Source organism: Aegilops tauschii, chromosome 7 (assembly GCF_002575655.3).
Source record: "Aegilops tauschii subsp. strangulata cultivar AL8/78 chromosome 7, Aet v6.0, whole genome shotgun sequence".
Taxonomy (NCBI): Eukaryota; Viridiplantae; Streptophyta; class Magnoliopsida; order Poales; family Poaceae; genus Aegilops; species Aegilops tauschii.
Genome location: NC_053041.3, coordinates 645,254,049 through 645,268,446, shown reverse-complemented (window position 1 = coordinate 645,268,446; position 14,398 = coordinate 645,254,049). Strand labels below are relative to the sequence as shown.

At 45.6% G+C, this 14,398-nt stretch overlaps 1 protein-coding gene across 5 annotated transcripts; it reads left to right on the top strand.

Annotated features, from left to right (window-relative positions):
• The first annotated feature begins 9,240 nt into the window (after nt 1-9,240).
• LOC109754998 (serine/threonine-protein phosphatase 7 long form homolog) lies at nt 9,241-13,208 on the top strand. 5 transcript variants are annotated; one of them, XM_073505583.1, is made up of 11 exons: nt 9,264-9,427; nt 9,695-9,797; nt 9,884-9,969; nt 10,167-10,229; nt 10,310-10,915; nt 10,998-11,255; nt 11,391-11,611; nt 11,688-12,000; nt 12,070-12,165; nt 12,240-12,341; nt 12,685-13,208. In XM_073505583.1, exons 5-11 carry the CDS (start codon nt 10,751-10,753, stop codon nt 12,973-12,975), a joined length of 1,446 nt encoding a protein of 481 aa, XP_073361684.1. In that variant the 5' UTR covers nt 9,264-9,427; nt 9,695-9,797; nt 9,884-9,969; nt 10,167-10,229; nt 10,310-10,750; the 3' UTR covers nt 12,976-13,208. The 5 variants fall into 5 exon arrangements, with proteins under 5 accessions (XP_040251213.1, XP_045087115.1, XP_073361685.1 ...); XM_020313881.4 differs by having other exon boundaries at nt 9,250-9,427; nt 10,167-10,915; XM_073505584.1 differs by lacking the exons at nt 9,695-9,797; nt 9,884-9,969 and having other exon boundaries at nt 9,245-9,427.
• The last annotated feature ends 1,190 nt before the right edge of the window (nt 13,209-14,398 follow it).

Sequence of the window (14,398 nt, the reverse complement as noted above, 5' to 3'; positions counted from 1 at the left end):
GATGATGAGCTTGTTGCCCTCAAGAACATGCTGCTTACCTTCCAACAATCCACAGGTTTAAAGGTCAACTTTGCTAAATCTTCAATGATTCCATTGAATATGACTAATGAGGAGGCTGCTAGGCTTGCTGCTATTCTTGGTTGTAAAATTGGGCAGCTCCCATTTACTTATCTTGGATTGCCTTTGGGAACTACAAGGCCAAGGATCATTGACCTAATGCCCCTAGTTGACAGTCTTGAGAGGGGGTTAACTGCAAGCTCTTCTATGCTGAATCAAGGCTCTCGCTTGCAGCTTCTTACCTCTGTCCTGACCTCTCTGCCAATATACTTTCTGTGCAGCCTCAATATTCCAGCAGGGATCATTAAGCAGCTAGACAGAATCTTCAGGCAATGTCTTTGGAGGGGTAATAGTGATGCTCCAAAACAGTCTCTGGCTGCATGGGAGCTGGTTTGCAGGCCAAAAGATAAAGGGGGTTTAGGTGTTATTAATCTGAACATCCAGAATAAAGGACTCCTTATCAAGCATCTTCACAAATTCTATAACAAGGTTGATATTCCTTGGGTGACCCTGATATGGAACATCTACTATGATCATGGGGTTCCACAGGCAACAGCTCATGCTGGATCTTTCTGGTGGAGGGATGTTCTGAAGCTGCATGAGGCTTATACTGCTATTGCCTCAGCTCATATCAACATGGGTGATTATGCTCTGTTCTGGACAGATTCTTGGCACATTGGGGGCTCTGCTAGACCCCTATGTTGGAGATTGCCTAGGTTGTTTTCATTTGTCAATAATGATATGATCTCAGTGCAGGAATTTCTTTAATCCCAGGATCTCTACTCTATGTTTTATTTGCCTCTTTCTCATGAGGCTGCTGCTGAGTTACACATGCTGGAAGGTTGGATCATGCAGTTAGACAGAGACCCCACTATACCTGATGTTTGGATATGGCCTGGTAAATCAGGAGGATATACTGCCAAAAGTTTCTACACGATCATGCACACACACCTACCTACAATACAACCTTGCAAATGGCTATGGCAGAGTAGGTGCACCATGAAGATCAAGGTGTTCGGGTGGCTGTTATTCTTTGACAGACTAAACACCAAGGATATGCTGGTTAGGAGACACTGGCGCTCAAACCAGGATGACAATCTCTGTCCCATTTGTAGTGAGCTGGTGTATGAGGATAGAATCCATCTGTTTTTTAACTGCACCTTCAGCTGTAGAGTCTGGAGTTACTTGGGCATTGATTGGTCTGGAGGCTCAGATATTCTGCAATGTATCATACATGCTAGGTCCAGCTTCAGGCACCCTTTCTTCTTTGAAGTTATGCTAACAGCAGCCTGGAATATTTGGATTTTAAGAAATGGCAGAACCTTCAGAGCTGAGAGAGCTACTTTCAGTGCTTGGAAGTGTAAATTCATCCATGATATTTCTTTGCTTGCTCATAGGGTGAAGGATTGTATTAAACCAAAACTCTTGGCTTGGGTTGATTCTTTGTTGTAAAGCAGGTAGGGATGTTTAGCCATAGGTAGACTCTTTTCTTTTTTTCCTTGTATAGTCTGTAATTTGTTTGTACAGTTGTGATTTCTTTAATAAAGGGTTGTGGGGCTTTGCCTCACAGTAAATATTCAAAAAACAAACTTTTGAATGCCCAGATCTTCTGCAAGGGATAGAGCTTCCCGGCAAGCTACAGATTCAAGGGTGGCCGGGTCTACCACTCCTTCAACAACTAAAGCTGAGCTGCCCATATAGTTTCCCCCCTCGTCTCTGCATACTGCCACTGCTGATCCTCCTTTTCTTATCAAAACTCCTGCATCAACATGTATCTTGTAATAACCAACAGGTGGTTTCTCTGGCCTGCGCTGACCAAGCGGTGCCAAAACAGTATTTGGAGCCAGCCTTCTCTCCTTCGTTCTTATAATGTCGAGATCAGCAAGGAACCTTCCAATGAAACTATAAGTAGCTTGGGGGCTCTGTAAGATAGACTCATGGATGGCCTTGCGGCGTGCATGCCATATGGACCAAAGTGCGACTGCCATAAGGACAAACTGCTCATGCGATGACAATTGCATGAGCGTAAACAGCCATTGTCTCGCACTTGGTTCGGTGTTCTCTATGATTTTATGTGTAATATCCTCCTCAATCAAGGCCCATACACTCCTGGACGCTGCGCATTCCAACAATGAATGACGCCATGAATCCCGGGCTCCGCACAGCCCGCACTGGTCGGAGTCGGCCATGTGACGATGTTCTCTAACATCATTTGTTGGCAGTGAATGTTTGGAAAGTCTCCATAAAAGCATACGGATTTTCCCTGGCACTTCTGTCTTCCACTATCTTTTCCAAGCTCCTTCCTCTGCGTTGGAAGTTGAGGGGCCTGTCGCCCCTTCTAACCATGCCTCACTTTGTTGCTTGGTAGCATCGAGCATCTTGTAAGCTGATTTGACAGAAAAAGGCCCATGTTTCTCATAGTGCCATGCCCAAAAGCCAGATATGTTCCGTGTGCACAAAGGGATTCCAAGAATGACATGTGCGTCTATTGGCATGACATTTTCATGAATCAGCTGCCTGTTCCAAGAAGTTGTTGCGCTTATGATGAGCTTGGACACTCTAGTAGGTGGATTTTGTGCAATGCTTCCGTATGGTCGGAACATCCCCTCTCTAGGAAACCAGTTATGTGTCCAGATATTAGTTGAAGCTCCCTTTACAATACGTTTGATCAGGCCTTGCCTTAGGGTATCCCTACCCTCAATAATGGCGCGCCATACCTGGCTAGGATGACCTCCTAGTTCGGCCTCGAGTATGTCTGAGTTAGGATAATAAATGCTCTTCAGCACCCGAGCGCTCAAAGTTCCGGATTCTGCAACAACCGCCATGCTTGTTTCGCCAACATCGCTAGGTTGAAGAGCTCAAAGTCTTTGAACCCTAATCCCCCCATGCCGTTGGGTTGTGTCATTGTTTTCCAAGATACCCAATGAGGCTTCCGCTTTCCTTCCTTGCTACCCCACTAGAACTTTCTGATAAGCATATTGAGATGTTCACATAATCCTCTTGGTAGCTTAAAACAAGACATAGAAAAAAAATGGTACTCCTTGGGCAACAGACTTGTCTAGCAATTCCTTTCCAGCCGTGGAGATGGTACGTTCGATCCAGCCCTAGACCTTGCTCCACAGCCGATCCTTCAGGTACTTAAAAGCACCATTCTTTGAACTCCCTACGTCAGATGGCATCCCCAAGTACTTCTCGTTAAGAGTTTCATTCGGGACATGGAGTATATCCTTAATCTCTTGTCTCACCGAGTCTAGGACCCCCTTGCTAAAATAAATTGATGATTTTGCATGGTTTATGCGCTGCCCAGTCGCCTGACAGTAGGTCTCCAGAACATGGTACACCTCGTTAGCACCCACACCGTTTGCCTTGAAGAACAGCAGGCTGTCATCAACGAATAAGAGATGGCTCACTAGTGGCGCCGTAGGAGCAACCTGTAGACCACTCAAGTTGGATGACTCACTTTTTGATTTCAAAAGGCACGAGAGGCCCTCTGCTGCTAGCAAGAACAAGTATGGAGATATCGGGTCCCCTTGTCTGATTCCTCGTGAAGGTTTAAAATGTTGTAGCTTCTTCTCGTTGAACAACACAGAAAAGCTGACTGTGGTTACCAGGCTCATAACTATATCCACCCATCTGGTACTGAAGCCTAGTTTTAGCATTATAGCTTTAAGATATGGCCACTCCACCCTGTCGTAAGCTTTCATCATGTCAAGCTTGAGAGCACATGACTGGTTTTTCTTGGCCTTATTCCTCTTCATGAAGTGCAAACACTCATAAGCTGTGATGATGTTGTCTGTGATCAACCTGCCTGGCACAAAAGCTGACTGCTCCTCTGAGATAATATCAGGTAGAACTACCTTCAGTCTGTTAGCGATCATGTAACACCCCAAAAATTTAATCAAATTTTATTAAAGTAAAGTTTGACCAGAAATAAAATTTTGAGCTACTCCATGTCAGTTATTAATTCCAAGGCCTTTTCTGCTCTGTTTTACAAAATTCTTCCCTCCATAGAAGATTATTTTGTAGAATGTTGTGGTCCTTGGTTGTTTTGTAAATCATTTCATTTATATTATAAATAACAGTAGGAAATATTTTCATAATAAAATATTCCACAAATAATTCTTCTGCTAGCATTTTCAGTCCTTAAAACGCTTCTGTTGCACTACAAGTATTTAAAATAATTGTTTTAAAATCCCAAAAAAATTATGAGAGGTAAGGTGATACCTATAAATCACTTTTGAGCAAAAACCTAACTAGGTCATTTGAAAATTTTGAGTGAAACATCCTCTTTTCATTTCTGCCCCATTCCTGAGTCATAACTGCAACACTAATTTTCCTAGCTCCATTAATTCTTAAACTTTGGCATATTGTAGTCCTTCCAACCAAAACCTTAATTCCAGGAGATCAACTCTATTTGCATCTTTTAGGTCCACCAAACACTCCTCTGAAGTTTCTGTCCAGAACTGAATTCTGGTAATACTTGCACTAGCAAGTTTCTCATCTTGCCAAACTAACTCCACCACCATATATATCATCTAAGGAGACCCCATACTGCCAAACATCACATCCAGAAGAATCTTCTATCCAGATCTAGCATTCTGTCGAGCACCTCATGTGCATGACAGAATTCTGCAAGTTCATAAACTTGCTTTGGGCACCTGCTCATCTGACCAAACAAACATGTCCACTAACTCTATCTCACCCACGCTCTTGGTCCTGTTAAGTTTCAGCTGCACCAGATCTCTCTAGGTTGCCCTGGCATTTCGTCGAGCATGTCCCATGCGTGTCTAGAGCGTGTCGAGAGCGCGCGTATTGCACGCGTACTGCACTGCTGGCATCAAGCTTCTGTCGTGTCTCTGCTGCCTCCCCCACTCGTCCTGATCCTCCTCTGGATCAGCCCGACAGCTCAGGAGCTCGCCGACACCCTCGCTTGGCTCCTAGCGCCTGCCACCGCCGTCCACGACGACCAGGACCACCGCCCGACGAGTCCCGCATGGCCACGTCTCCGCCCACGACGCGTGCCTCACCCCGAGTCACCCAGCAACCCCCAGGAGTAACTTCAGCCGCCACCGCCCTCGCCTACCTCCACCGGCCACGCCTACCGCCGTAATGATCGCCGCCGCCGTGCTTATCCTCTGGACACCGCGGGAACCGGCCTCGACGGGCTATAAAAGCCCCCAGGCCCTCGAACAGCATCATCTCACTCTTCCTCTCCCTCACTGATCCTCCCGTAGCAGCAGCACGACCAGAGAAGGTCGTCTTCCCCAACTCCGGCAACCACGGCCGCGGCCACTGCCGCGTTGGTTCCGACGCCATTAGGGCCTCCCCCTCTCCACTCTCTTCACCAGAAACTTTCCCTTAATCTCATGAATCCGTCCCCGTGCTCGATTTTGATCAGGAGCCACCGTAGGCGAAAGCCCCATCCCACCCGACGCCACCGTCCGCCGGAGAGCTCGCCGCCGGCGACTCCTTCCACTCCGGCGACCAAGGATCGTACCCACGGGTTCGCCTCGACCTCCTGAGCACACCCATGTGCTCAGATCCCCGAGGGGTGCCGCCGTTCGCCGGCGAGCATCACCGGAGCGCCGCCTCTGTTCGGCCGGAGGAGACGGCTCGCGCGGCGACCAGTCAAACCTGACCGGTGGGACATAAGGGCCCACGGTCAGTGAACCGTAACCCCGCCGCCTGGATAAGTGGAGACGGGCTCAACTAAACTCGCTTCCACCCGGGGAAAACAAATTCCTGTAATACGTCTTCGACGTCGCTGCCCTCCCACGCGGCCACCGATTGGGCTCGGCCCAGTAGTGCAAGACGACTAAGTCCCGCCCACGCCGCGTTTCTGCTCAGCCTATCACAGTAATCTCTGTTTCTTTTCTCGTTTCCAGCAGATTCCAAATAAATCCACAGCAGCAATTTCACATCCAGATTCGACGATTCAAATTTATACCTACTCCTAAAATCATTCTCTATTTATCCAGATAGGGTAAACATTTTTCCTAAGCCTGGTTTTTGCTGGATCTAATAAATAGTGCATTTCCTTGATTATTCCAGCTTAGTAAATCCATAGGAAAATCATATTAACTCCAACTGACTTGTTTATTTTTCTGTTATTTCTAAAATTTCATATAGTTTATTTTAGTATTTATTTCACAAATTTACAAACAACTTTTATGTACTGTTTTGGAATTGTGTGGTAATTGAAATATTTTGAAAATAGGAAATGGAGGGGAGATATAATTTTTCAAAGTTTAGGAATGCATCCAACATTTCTGCATGCTCAAGGCAAGCATCTTGAACACATGATATGGTGAATGCATAGTTGTTTGCTTGCATGTAGAATTGAGTTATGACTATGTTGAATTCATATAGAATTTTCATGGTACTAGTCATACATGCATGATCCCCCTTGATGGTGTTTTATCTTCACTTAAACATGAAGTATAAGTGAGTATGGTTACTTTCATGTGCCATATGTGCCTGTGTTGGTCCAGACTAATTTGCAGGAGGAATCAGTCACGAGAAACGTGACCGTGAGACTGAAATCTCGTTGTGACGAGAATGATCAGTGAGGGTATGTTGGGGCATACCAGGTGGTGACCCTGTTGGGTACTACCAAGGAGTTATATTGCGCTAACCATTGCAGGAAAACTTAAACCTCCTGAGTTGACCATAGATCGAGTCTTGTTCCGGTAACCCCCATACTTGAATCGTGCTACCACATGTCCCTGCCACAGGTAGGGTACGGTTCCGTAAGTTGTTAACCCCTTTCCCTGCACACACCGTACAGAGAGGCCACGATGAGGGTTTCCAGGTACCGGCTGCAATGCCAGTCATCGGGCCGGGGAGCATGGGTGTATCCGGCTGGGCCGAGAGGGGGGCACCCCTTGTAATTCGCACGTGTCAATAGTGATCCCATGCTACTCGAGACGATGGTCTCCCCGCCTTAGAGTTTCTCTTGAACGATGCTTTGGGTGATTCCTGGCATCCGGACAGTTAATCTGGTGTGTGCTGGTCAGGTGTGTTTTCAACCCAAAGGCCGTAACGGGAATTAGTCAGCGTCTCGGTGTTGGCTAAAGAAATCCTTTACTTGTGGTAAAGAGTACACCCTCTGCAGAGTTATATCTATTCGAATAGCTGTGTCCATGGTTAAGGGCTACAGTCTAGGTTGGTCAAGTGTCGGTCTTAGTGTCAGTCTTCGGAGGAAATAATTAAAGTGATCATGGTTCCTTTTGCAGGATACTGATTGTCACTACTGGTGCTATTATGAATATTATTGTTGATATGAATAATATTGCGGACTAACCTTTCCCTCTTATGTGCAACCTTGAGTATCTCTTGGGATGGCTAGACTACCCGGGATACTCGTTTTCTTTTCGTTTCTTTTATGAGTATCATTTGGGATGGCTAGTCAACCTGGATAGTTGTGTTATTATTTTCTTATAAGCCCTTTATGAGGCGTTGCTTTAGACACCTGACTGTGGCATGTATTTTCAAGACCTCTTGAGGGCGTCGCTTGAGTTCTCGGGCGGTCCTGTCTCGCCCGATTCTCTTTTAGACACCCGTTTGGCATTTCTTTTGGAATTTCTCGGGCGGTCCAACGCCCGACGTTCCGTTTCATTTCTTTGATTTATTAATAACATGACTTATTTATCCTTCCGCACCGTATGAATATTTGTCATGCCATGCTTTAATTCTCATTCAGCACATGCATATATATATATATATATATATATATATATATATATATATATATATATATATATATATATATTAATTCATCATGAGCATATGCATCCGGTATGTCTTTTGTTCTTGATGTTTGCGAGTACATTCAAACGTACTCACTGGCTTGTCCCTAGCTACTGTCTTGGCCAGATCATGACTGAGAGGAGAGCACTACGAAGACACCCCCGCAACCTAGGATTCGGAGATAGCAGCCACGCGAGATAGGAGTTATCCAAGTCAGTTGTTCCCGTGGGAATGGAGTTCCATCAATCTGGGAGATCCACGAGTCGCTTCCATCATCTGCCACTAGAAATCATTGTTGTACTCAATGGACCTATAATGTCTTGTACTCAAATCCTTGTAATTGCTTGGAATTCTGTATTAAGGAAATGTCCACCAGCAACAGTAATCCTGGGGCTGGTGATGACACAAGGGTCGTTTACTGGGATTTATGTCCCGGAAATCAAGGCCCCAACAAATCACCTTCGAAGCAATCTTATACAAGACATTACACAGGCTGATTGGACGGAATTGAGACGTGAGCGTGGTTTTTTTACCTTTGGGATAAGAACCAAGACAGTATCATTAATGCATTCTGCTGACTCCGTGCCTTCCACAATCCTCAGGACTGCCTTAGTGACGTCTTCCCCACAATTATCCCAATGGTGCTGAAAAAAGTGCGCCGGGAATCCATCCGGGCCGGGTGCCTTAGTGGGGTACATCTGAAAAAGAGTTGTTTTTACCTCCTCTTGACTGTACGGAGCATTCAAGGTCTCGTTCATGGCTGCAGTTACTTTGATAGGAACTGTATCAAGGACCTGATCCATATCATGCACTCCCTCTGATGTATACAAGTCCCTATAAAAAGTGTTGGTCATATTCTCCATCTTCGTCACATTATCAGTTAATTGCCCATCCGGTCTCTGGAGTGCTTTTATCTGATTCTTCCTTCTTCTGTGACTCGCTCGGAGGTGGAAAAAATAGTATTCTTCTCACCGTGCATTAGCCACTCGAGATGTGCTCACTGGCGCCACAAAATTTCTTCCCTGTGATATAATTTAGTCAGCCTATCAATTATTTTAGTCTCAATATGCGTTGGACCAGATCTGTTTGGGAGTTCCCGCAGCTCCTGTAGCTCCCCTTTTAACCGCTGGATGTCGCGTCGGACATTTCCAAAGTGGGTCCGGTCCCAGTTCGACAAATCCGATGACAACGATTTCAGGGCGAAATCACTGTTTTGACCTTTTTTAAAAAGTTCAGCACGATTTGACCCTGTTCTTAAAAAAAATCGCATCTGACCTTTTTCCATAGCGCCTTCAGCGGGGGCGCTATGCGTAACTCTATAGCGCCGTAAGTCGTGGTGTCGTGCCTATGACAGCGTGGCACATCCGGGCCCAGGTGCTGCTCATATAGCGCCTCGGCGTCAGGCGCTATGATTCTTAGATAGCGCCTCCAAAGGGGCGCTATGCCCTGTTGACATCGGCTTCAGCCAGCCCACTCGCTCCCAGCCAGCCGCCCACTTCCACCCTAGAACAGAGCAACAGGACACAGCGGCGGCTCCCCTCTCCCCCTCTCAAATCTCCATCAAAATCGACCAGATCTGAAGAATTTTTCCGTGGATCTCGCCCTCCATCTATCCGTAAAGGTATTCTCCTCCAATCCCCCCAAATTTCATCCGAAAAAAATCATCATATTGGCTCTATTTTTGCATGTTTAAATGAAACCCTAGTTCATGATGTTTTTCGAAAATTGTATGGATCGATCCCAGCCGTAGTAAAGGAGCATTGTTCTTACTTGTTCGTGAGCAAGTAAAACTGGTAATCTGGAAGTAGATAAATAAAATTTACACACAAAAAAATCATTTTCAATCCCTTTATGCAGCAGCCCGTGACCAACCTGAAGAATTTTGCAGATATTTAGTACCATCTCTCTTTGCGGGTCCCATCACTATTTCCTTGGGTAATTTGTATGGCTGCCATTTCATTTGGTTGTCTGTTACTTGTGCGACTTCAGAGGTTATACTCTTTCCATTGGCACATTCTGACCATTGTAACAGTTAATCAGTCAATTCTCATTTTGTTAGCCCGTGACACATTTGTAGAAGGCACCAATGCATGGCAGACCGGTAGTTGCTTAGTATCAGATTCAAGTGTCTTATCAAGTGGAGCCGACCAAATAGTTTAGCAGGTAGAATGTTCCTTAGTTTTTTACTTCAAATTATGATCTTAGTTACTGTACTGTTACAATGTATAAACTTTAATACATTGACAAGTTGACAGCTTAATCCTGCTTGTGGTGTGCATTCTCGCATACACATTTCATAGTAGATGGTACATTCTCGCATACACTTTTGGTGCACTAATTGTTTTTTCCCGAATACGTAGGATGAAACTTCTCAGTGAGCATTACGATAAGAATCACCGTGGGCGGCTTATGGCGGAGGAGAGGCAGATGATACATATTGATAATGCTGGTTCATATTCTTAGTTTAAATGGACCTATAATGTTCTAACTTGTATTTTTGCAGGTCTTTTTTCCACTACGCTTGAGGGCTCACGAAGCTTCATCCAATAAGATGAAATACGATGAGCGGTACACACAGTACATCGAGAGGCTAGGACTCCTTCCATTCATCCAGCTTGTCACTCGGTCGACGCCAAACATGAACCCTTGTGCTATCACCGCGCTTGTTGACCGCTGGAGGCCGGAGACGCACAGTTTTCACCTCCGAACCGGGGAGATGACCGTGACTCTCCAGGATGTTTCGATGATCCATGCACTTCCCATCGAGGGAATTCCTGTCTGCTTTAGCACTGATGCTGCTAACTGGCGCGATAGGATGTTTGACCTTATCGGTGCGGTTCCTGCGGTGCCGGATGACCCAACTAAATACAGAGTCCCCGCTGGCGCGACTTATGTTTGGATCGTATAACATTTTAGCCAGTGCCCCGGCGATGCTAGTGAGGAGATGGTCCAACATTATACACGTGCATACTTGTGGTATGTGATCTCGAGGACTCTTTTTGCTGACGGTGGTGGCAGGACCGCTCCGTGGATGTGGCTGAAGGCGTTATCTGGTTGGGATAGTAAACAGAGCTGGGGTTCAGCGGCACTGGCCTACTTGTACCGTCAGGTAATCAATTGTACATATTTTTTCTCTATATATTACATCTCCAAACATTCTCTAATCGTCCCGTGCGTGCCTCTATGTGCAGTTGGATGAGGCGTGTTGTAGGCACAAAGATGATGCCAGCATTGGTGGTCCGTTGGTCCTACTTTCGGTTTGGATGTGGGAACACTTTTCAGTTGGACGGCCGAAAGTGATGCGTTACGACGCTTGGGACGATCATGATAACCCGCTACGGAAGCCTACATGGGCGTACAAGTGGGACAAGGTTTCGGAGTTCAACGGCGACCAAAAGAGAATGTACATAGACTACACCAATGAGTTTGACGCGCTAACCGCCGAGCAGGTAATAACTGCCATGTCAAAAATAGTTATCATTTGCTTGGTTCCACTGATATGCATACTTCTTTTTTCTTAGCATTATTTTCATGTCTTGCTTAGCAATTTTTTCTATTGGCTCCCTGCTTGTACTATGTTGCAGGTGACATGGCAGCCATATGGACCGCAGGACAATTTCACTTCCATCCCTGATTTCCAGTTGAACCCGAAATGCACAGAGGAATCACATCTTTGGCAGATGCGGTGCCCATTGATATGCTTATATGCAGTCGAGCGCCACCTTCCACAACGTGTGATGACTCAATTTGGATTATTTCAGGATACACCGCCGGAGTGGAAGGACACGAATATCGTGCTTCACGGGTGAGAGAGTGCATCTTCTGTCTTTAGCACTGTAAACTATTTCAGGCGACTAATACTTATGATTGTTAATATGAAGCTTGGACAAAATGAAGCAGAAGAAGATCAAGAACTGGGAGTCATATCATGAAAAGTACATCAAGAAGTGGAATTACTTGGTGAAGGTGGCTAATAATAACAGACAAGTACATCGCCAAGTGCACGATGAAGCTGCATTTTACAAATATCTTCAATGGTTTCTTAGCGAGTCTCGTGTGGAGTTATGCCCGCCGGCTTATGATGAGAGCATATTGGAGGTGCCCACAGGTTTCGTAGAGACTACCAACCCCAACTACAACAGGCTCATCAGAGAGGGCACACAAACCGGATTTGCTCCTATGATCAACTTTATGGTAAGTTTTGCCCTTTTTTAACATATCAACATAACTAGAGCTCTTTTGTTGACTTGTTTGTTTTCATAGCGCACTGAGATCTCGCGCCAGGTTAGTGAAGCCGATCAAGCACTCGCACAACCTCGGGGTGGGAATTCTGAGAATGCCCTTAGAGAGTTTATTAAGGTATGTCGTGAGAGCTTTTTGTTTACATGCTTTGTGTTCAAATCCACTAAAATCTCTATTTTGCAATGTCACAGCGTAGCGCTACTCGGTTACATTCGTTAGCTCATCTTCTTGGTTGCCGTATCGTCGAGGCCGACATGCCCACCCGGTCGAGTTCCACTTCTTCTGAAGAGGAGGTATGAAATCTGTGTTACCATTTATTTTTTAGTTCTTTCATATAAAATATTTATCATGTTGTGATTGCATACACGAATGTTACCATCATCATGCTTGCACTCGTATATATGTAGAAGTGTAGTGCTAGTGCAGTCTACATGTATTGCCAATTACCATATGGAGTTATGAACTGAACATCGCTTGTTGCATCTTACAAAGTTGATGCTATGATTTGTATTTATGACTCGTGTTCCACAAACAGGCTATATGTTACCAATTACATTATGATTCATCTTTACTCAAACTGAATGTTGAATTTCGTATTGGATGCAATTCCACTCAAACGCATTCCTTATTTTTCAGGCGCCCGACGAGATCACCCTGAGGGGGTTTATCGATGATGCACCTCAGCCTAGTCAGCCTATTGAGCGGCGCCACTTCAACTTAAAGCCTAGGAAGACCTTCAACCGTTATACACCGGAGGCATGGAACAAGAAACAAAAGAGGACCGTTGATGAGTCCGTTGTCGAGTCCGAGAACGAGTTCGAGGACGAGGAGGAGCCGGCGCTGAAGAAGGTTCTGAGGAGGTTGAAGAGGGCCAGGGACGAGCCGGGGACGAAGAAGGATGTGAGGCGGCCGAGGAGGAAGAAGTAGATGTATTTGTGAACTTGTGAACTAATTGAACTTGTCACTTTAGTTAGCTTCTAGCTGTGAACTTCTCGTAATTGTAGACTTGTTGTGAACTTTTGGTTGTGAAGTTTCTGTAATGTGAAATGAACTTGTCACTTTAGTTAGCTAGCTGTGAACTTCTCGTAATTGTAGACTTGTTGTGAAATTCTTGTAATTGTTCTTTGTCATTGTTGTAAACTTACCAAATACCTGCCAAAGTTTTCTGGCAAGCATAGCGCCGTCGAACGGGGCGCTATCAACTGGACACTTAATGCATTTTTTTTATGTTTAAGAACTATCTTGGACGTATAGCGCCACTAGACCTGGCGCTATGGTACACACAATGGCGCCTAAAATTTCCTACATGCATAGTGCCAAGGAGTAAACATAGCACCATATTTGGTGGCGCTATACTTAGCAGTCTGGGCCGGGGGTGCCACATTGTAGGGGTCATAGCGCTATACGTAGCGGCGCTACATACAGGTGCATAGTGCCCCGCGCGCAGGCGCTATGAGAAAAGGTCAGATTCGAATTTTTTTTAATAACAGGGTCAAATCGTGCTAAAGTATTCAGAAAAGGTCAAAACAGTGATTTTGCCCACGATTTCAGCGTATCGCTGACCGCCCGTACAGAATCTCCTGCTCCATTAATCCATGCGCTCTGTACCACAGGCTGCAGCCCCGGGTCTCGTTCCCAAGCCAGTTCATATTTAAAGGACCGTGGGACCCGCCTGCATGCATCTTCATGCACATATTTCACGTAGATGGGAACGTGGTCGCTGGTGGCTGCTGTCTTGTGCTCGAGTGTAGCTGACGGTAAAGCAATAGACCAAGCCGGGTTAGCCACTCCCCGATCTAGTCTAACTCTTGTGTATGTACCCCTGCCATTTTTTTCTCAAAGATCCAGCCTGTTCCAGTATATCCTATATCCAATAGCCCACATGTGTCAAGTGCGTCTCTGAACGCGTCCATCTGCGCTTGACTCCTGTTACCCACTCCATCATGTTCGTGGGCGTGTAGCACTTCATTAAAGTCTCCTAGGACAAGCCAGGGTATATCGCCTGCACCCACGATTCCCCATAGCATATCCCATGTCTTGTATCTTTCATTTACTTGGGCTTCCCCGTACACAAAAGTAACCCTTGTTTCACATCTACAAGATCATTAATTATGGCATCAATGTGATACTGGGAGTAACCGACAATCTCAAGCTTTATTTCTTTGTTCCAAATAATTCCTAAGCCACCACTTCTTCCAGAACTACTAACAGCAAAGCTCTTATTATAACCTAAAGAACCAACCATATTCTCGACTCCAGAGCCCTCTATTTCAGTTTCCAGGATACACAGTATAGAGGGGGCAAACTGCTTCGTTAGGTCATGAAGCTCTCGAACTGTCGCGGGTTTGCC

Bases quoted from the DNA above. Each gene is read 5' to 3' on its own strand.
- LOC109754998 (XM_045231180.2), top strand. From the start codon at position 10,751: ATGGTCCAACATTATACACGTGCATACTTGTGGTATGTGATCTCGAGG. The intron at 11,256-11,390 runs GTAATAACTGCC...ACTATGTTGCAG, and splicing joins ACGCGCTAACCGCCGAGCAG to GTGACATGGCAGCCATATGG. The intron at 12,342-12,684 runs GTATGAAATCTG...CTTATTTTTCAG, and splicing joins CCACTTCTTCTGAAGAGGAG to GCGCCCGACGAGATCACCCT.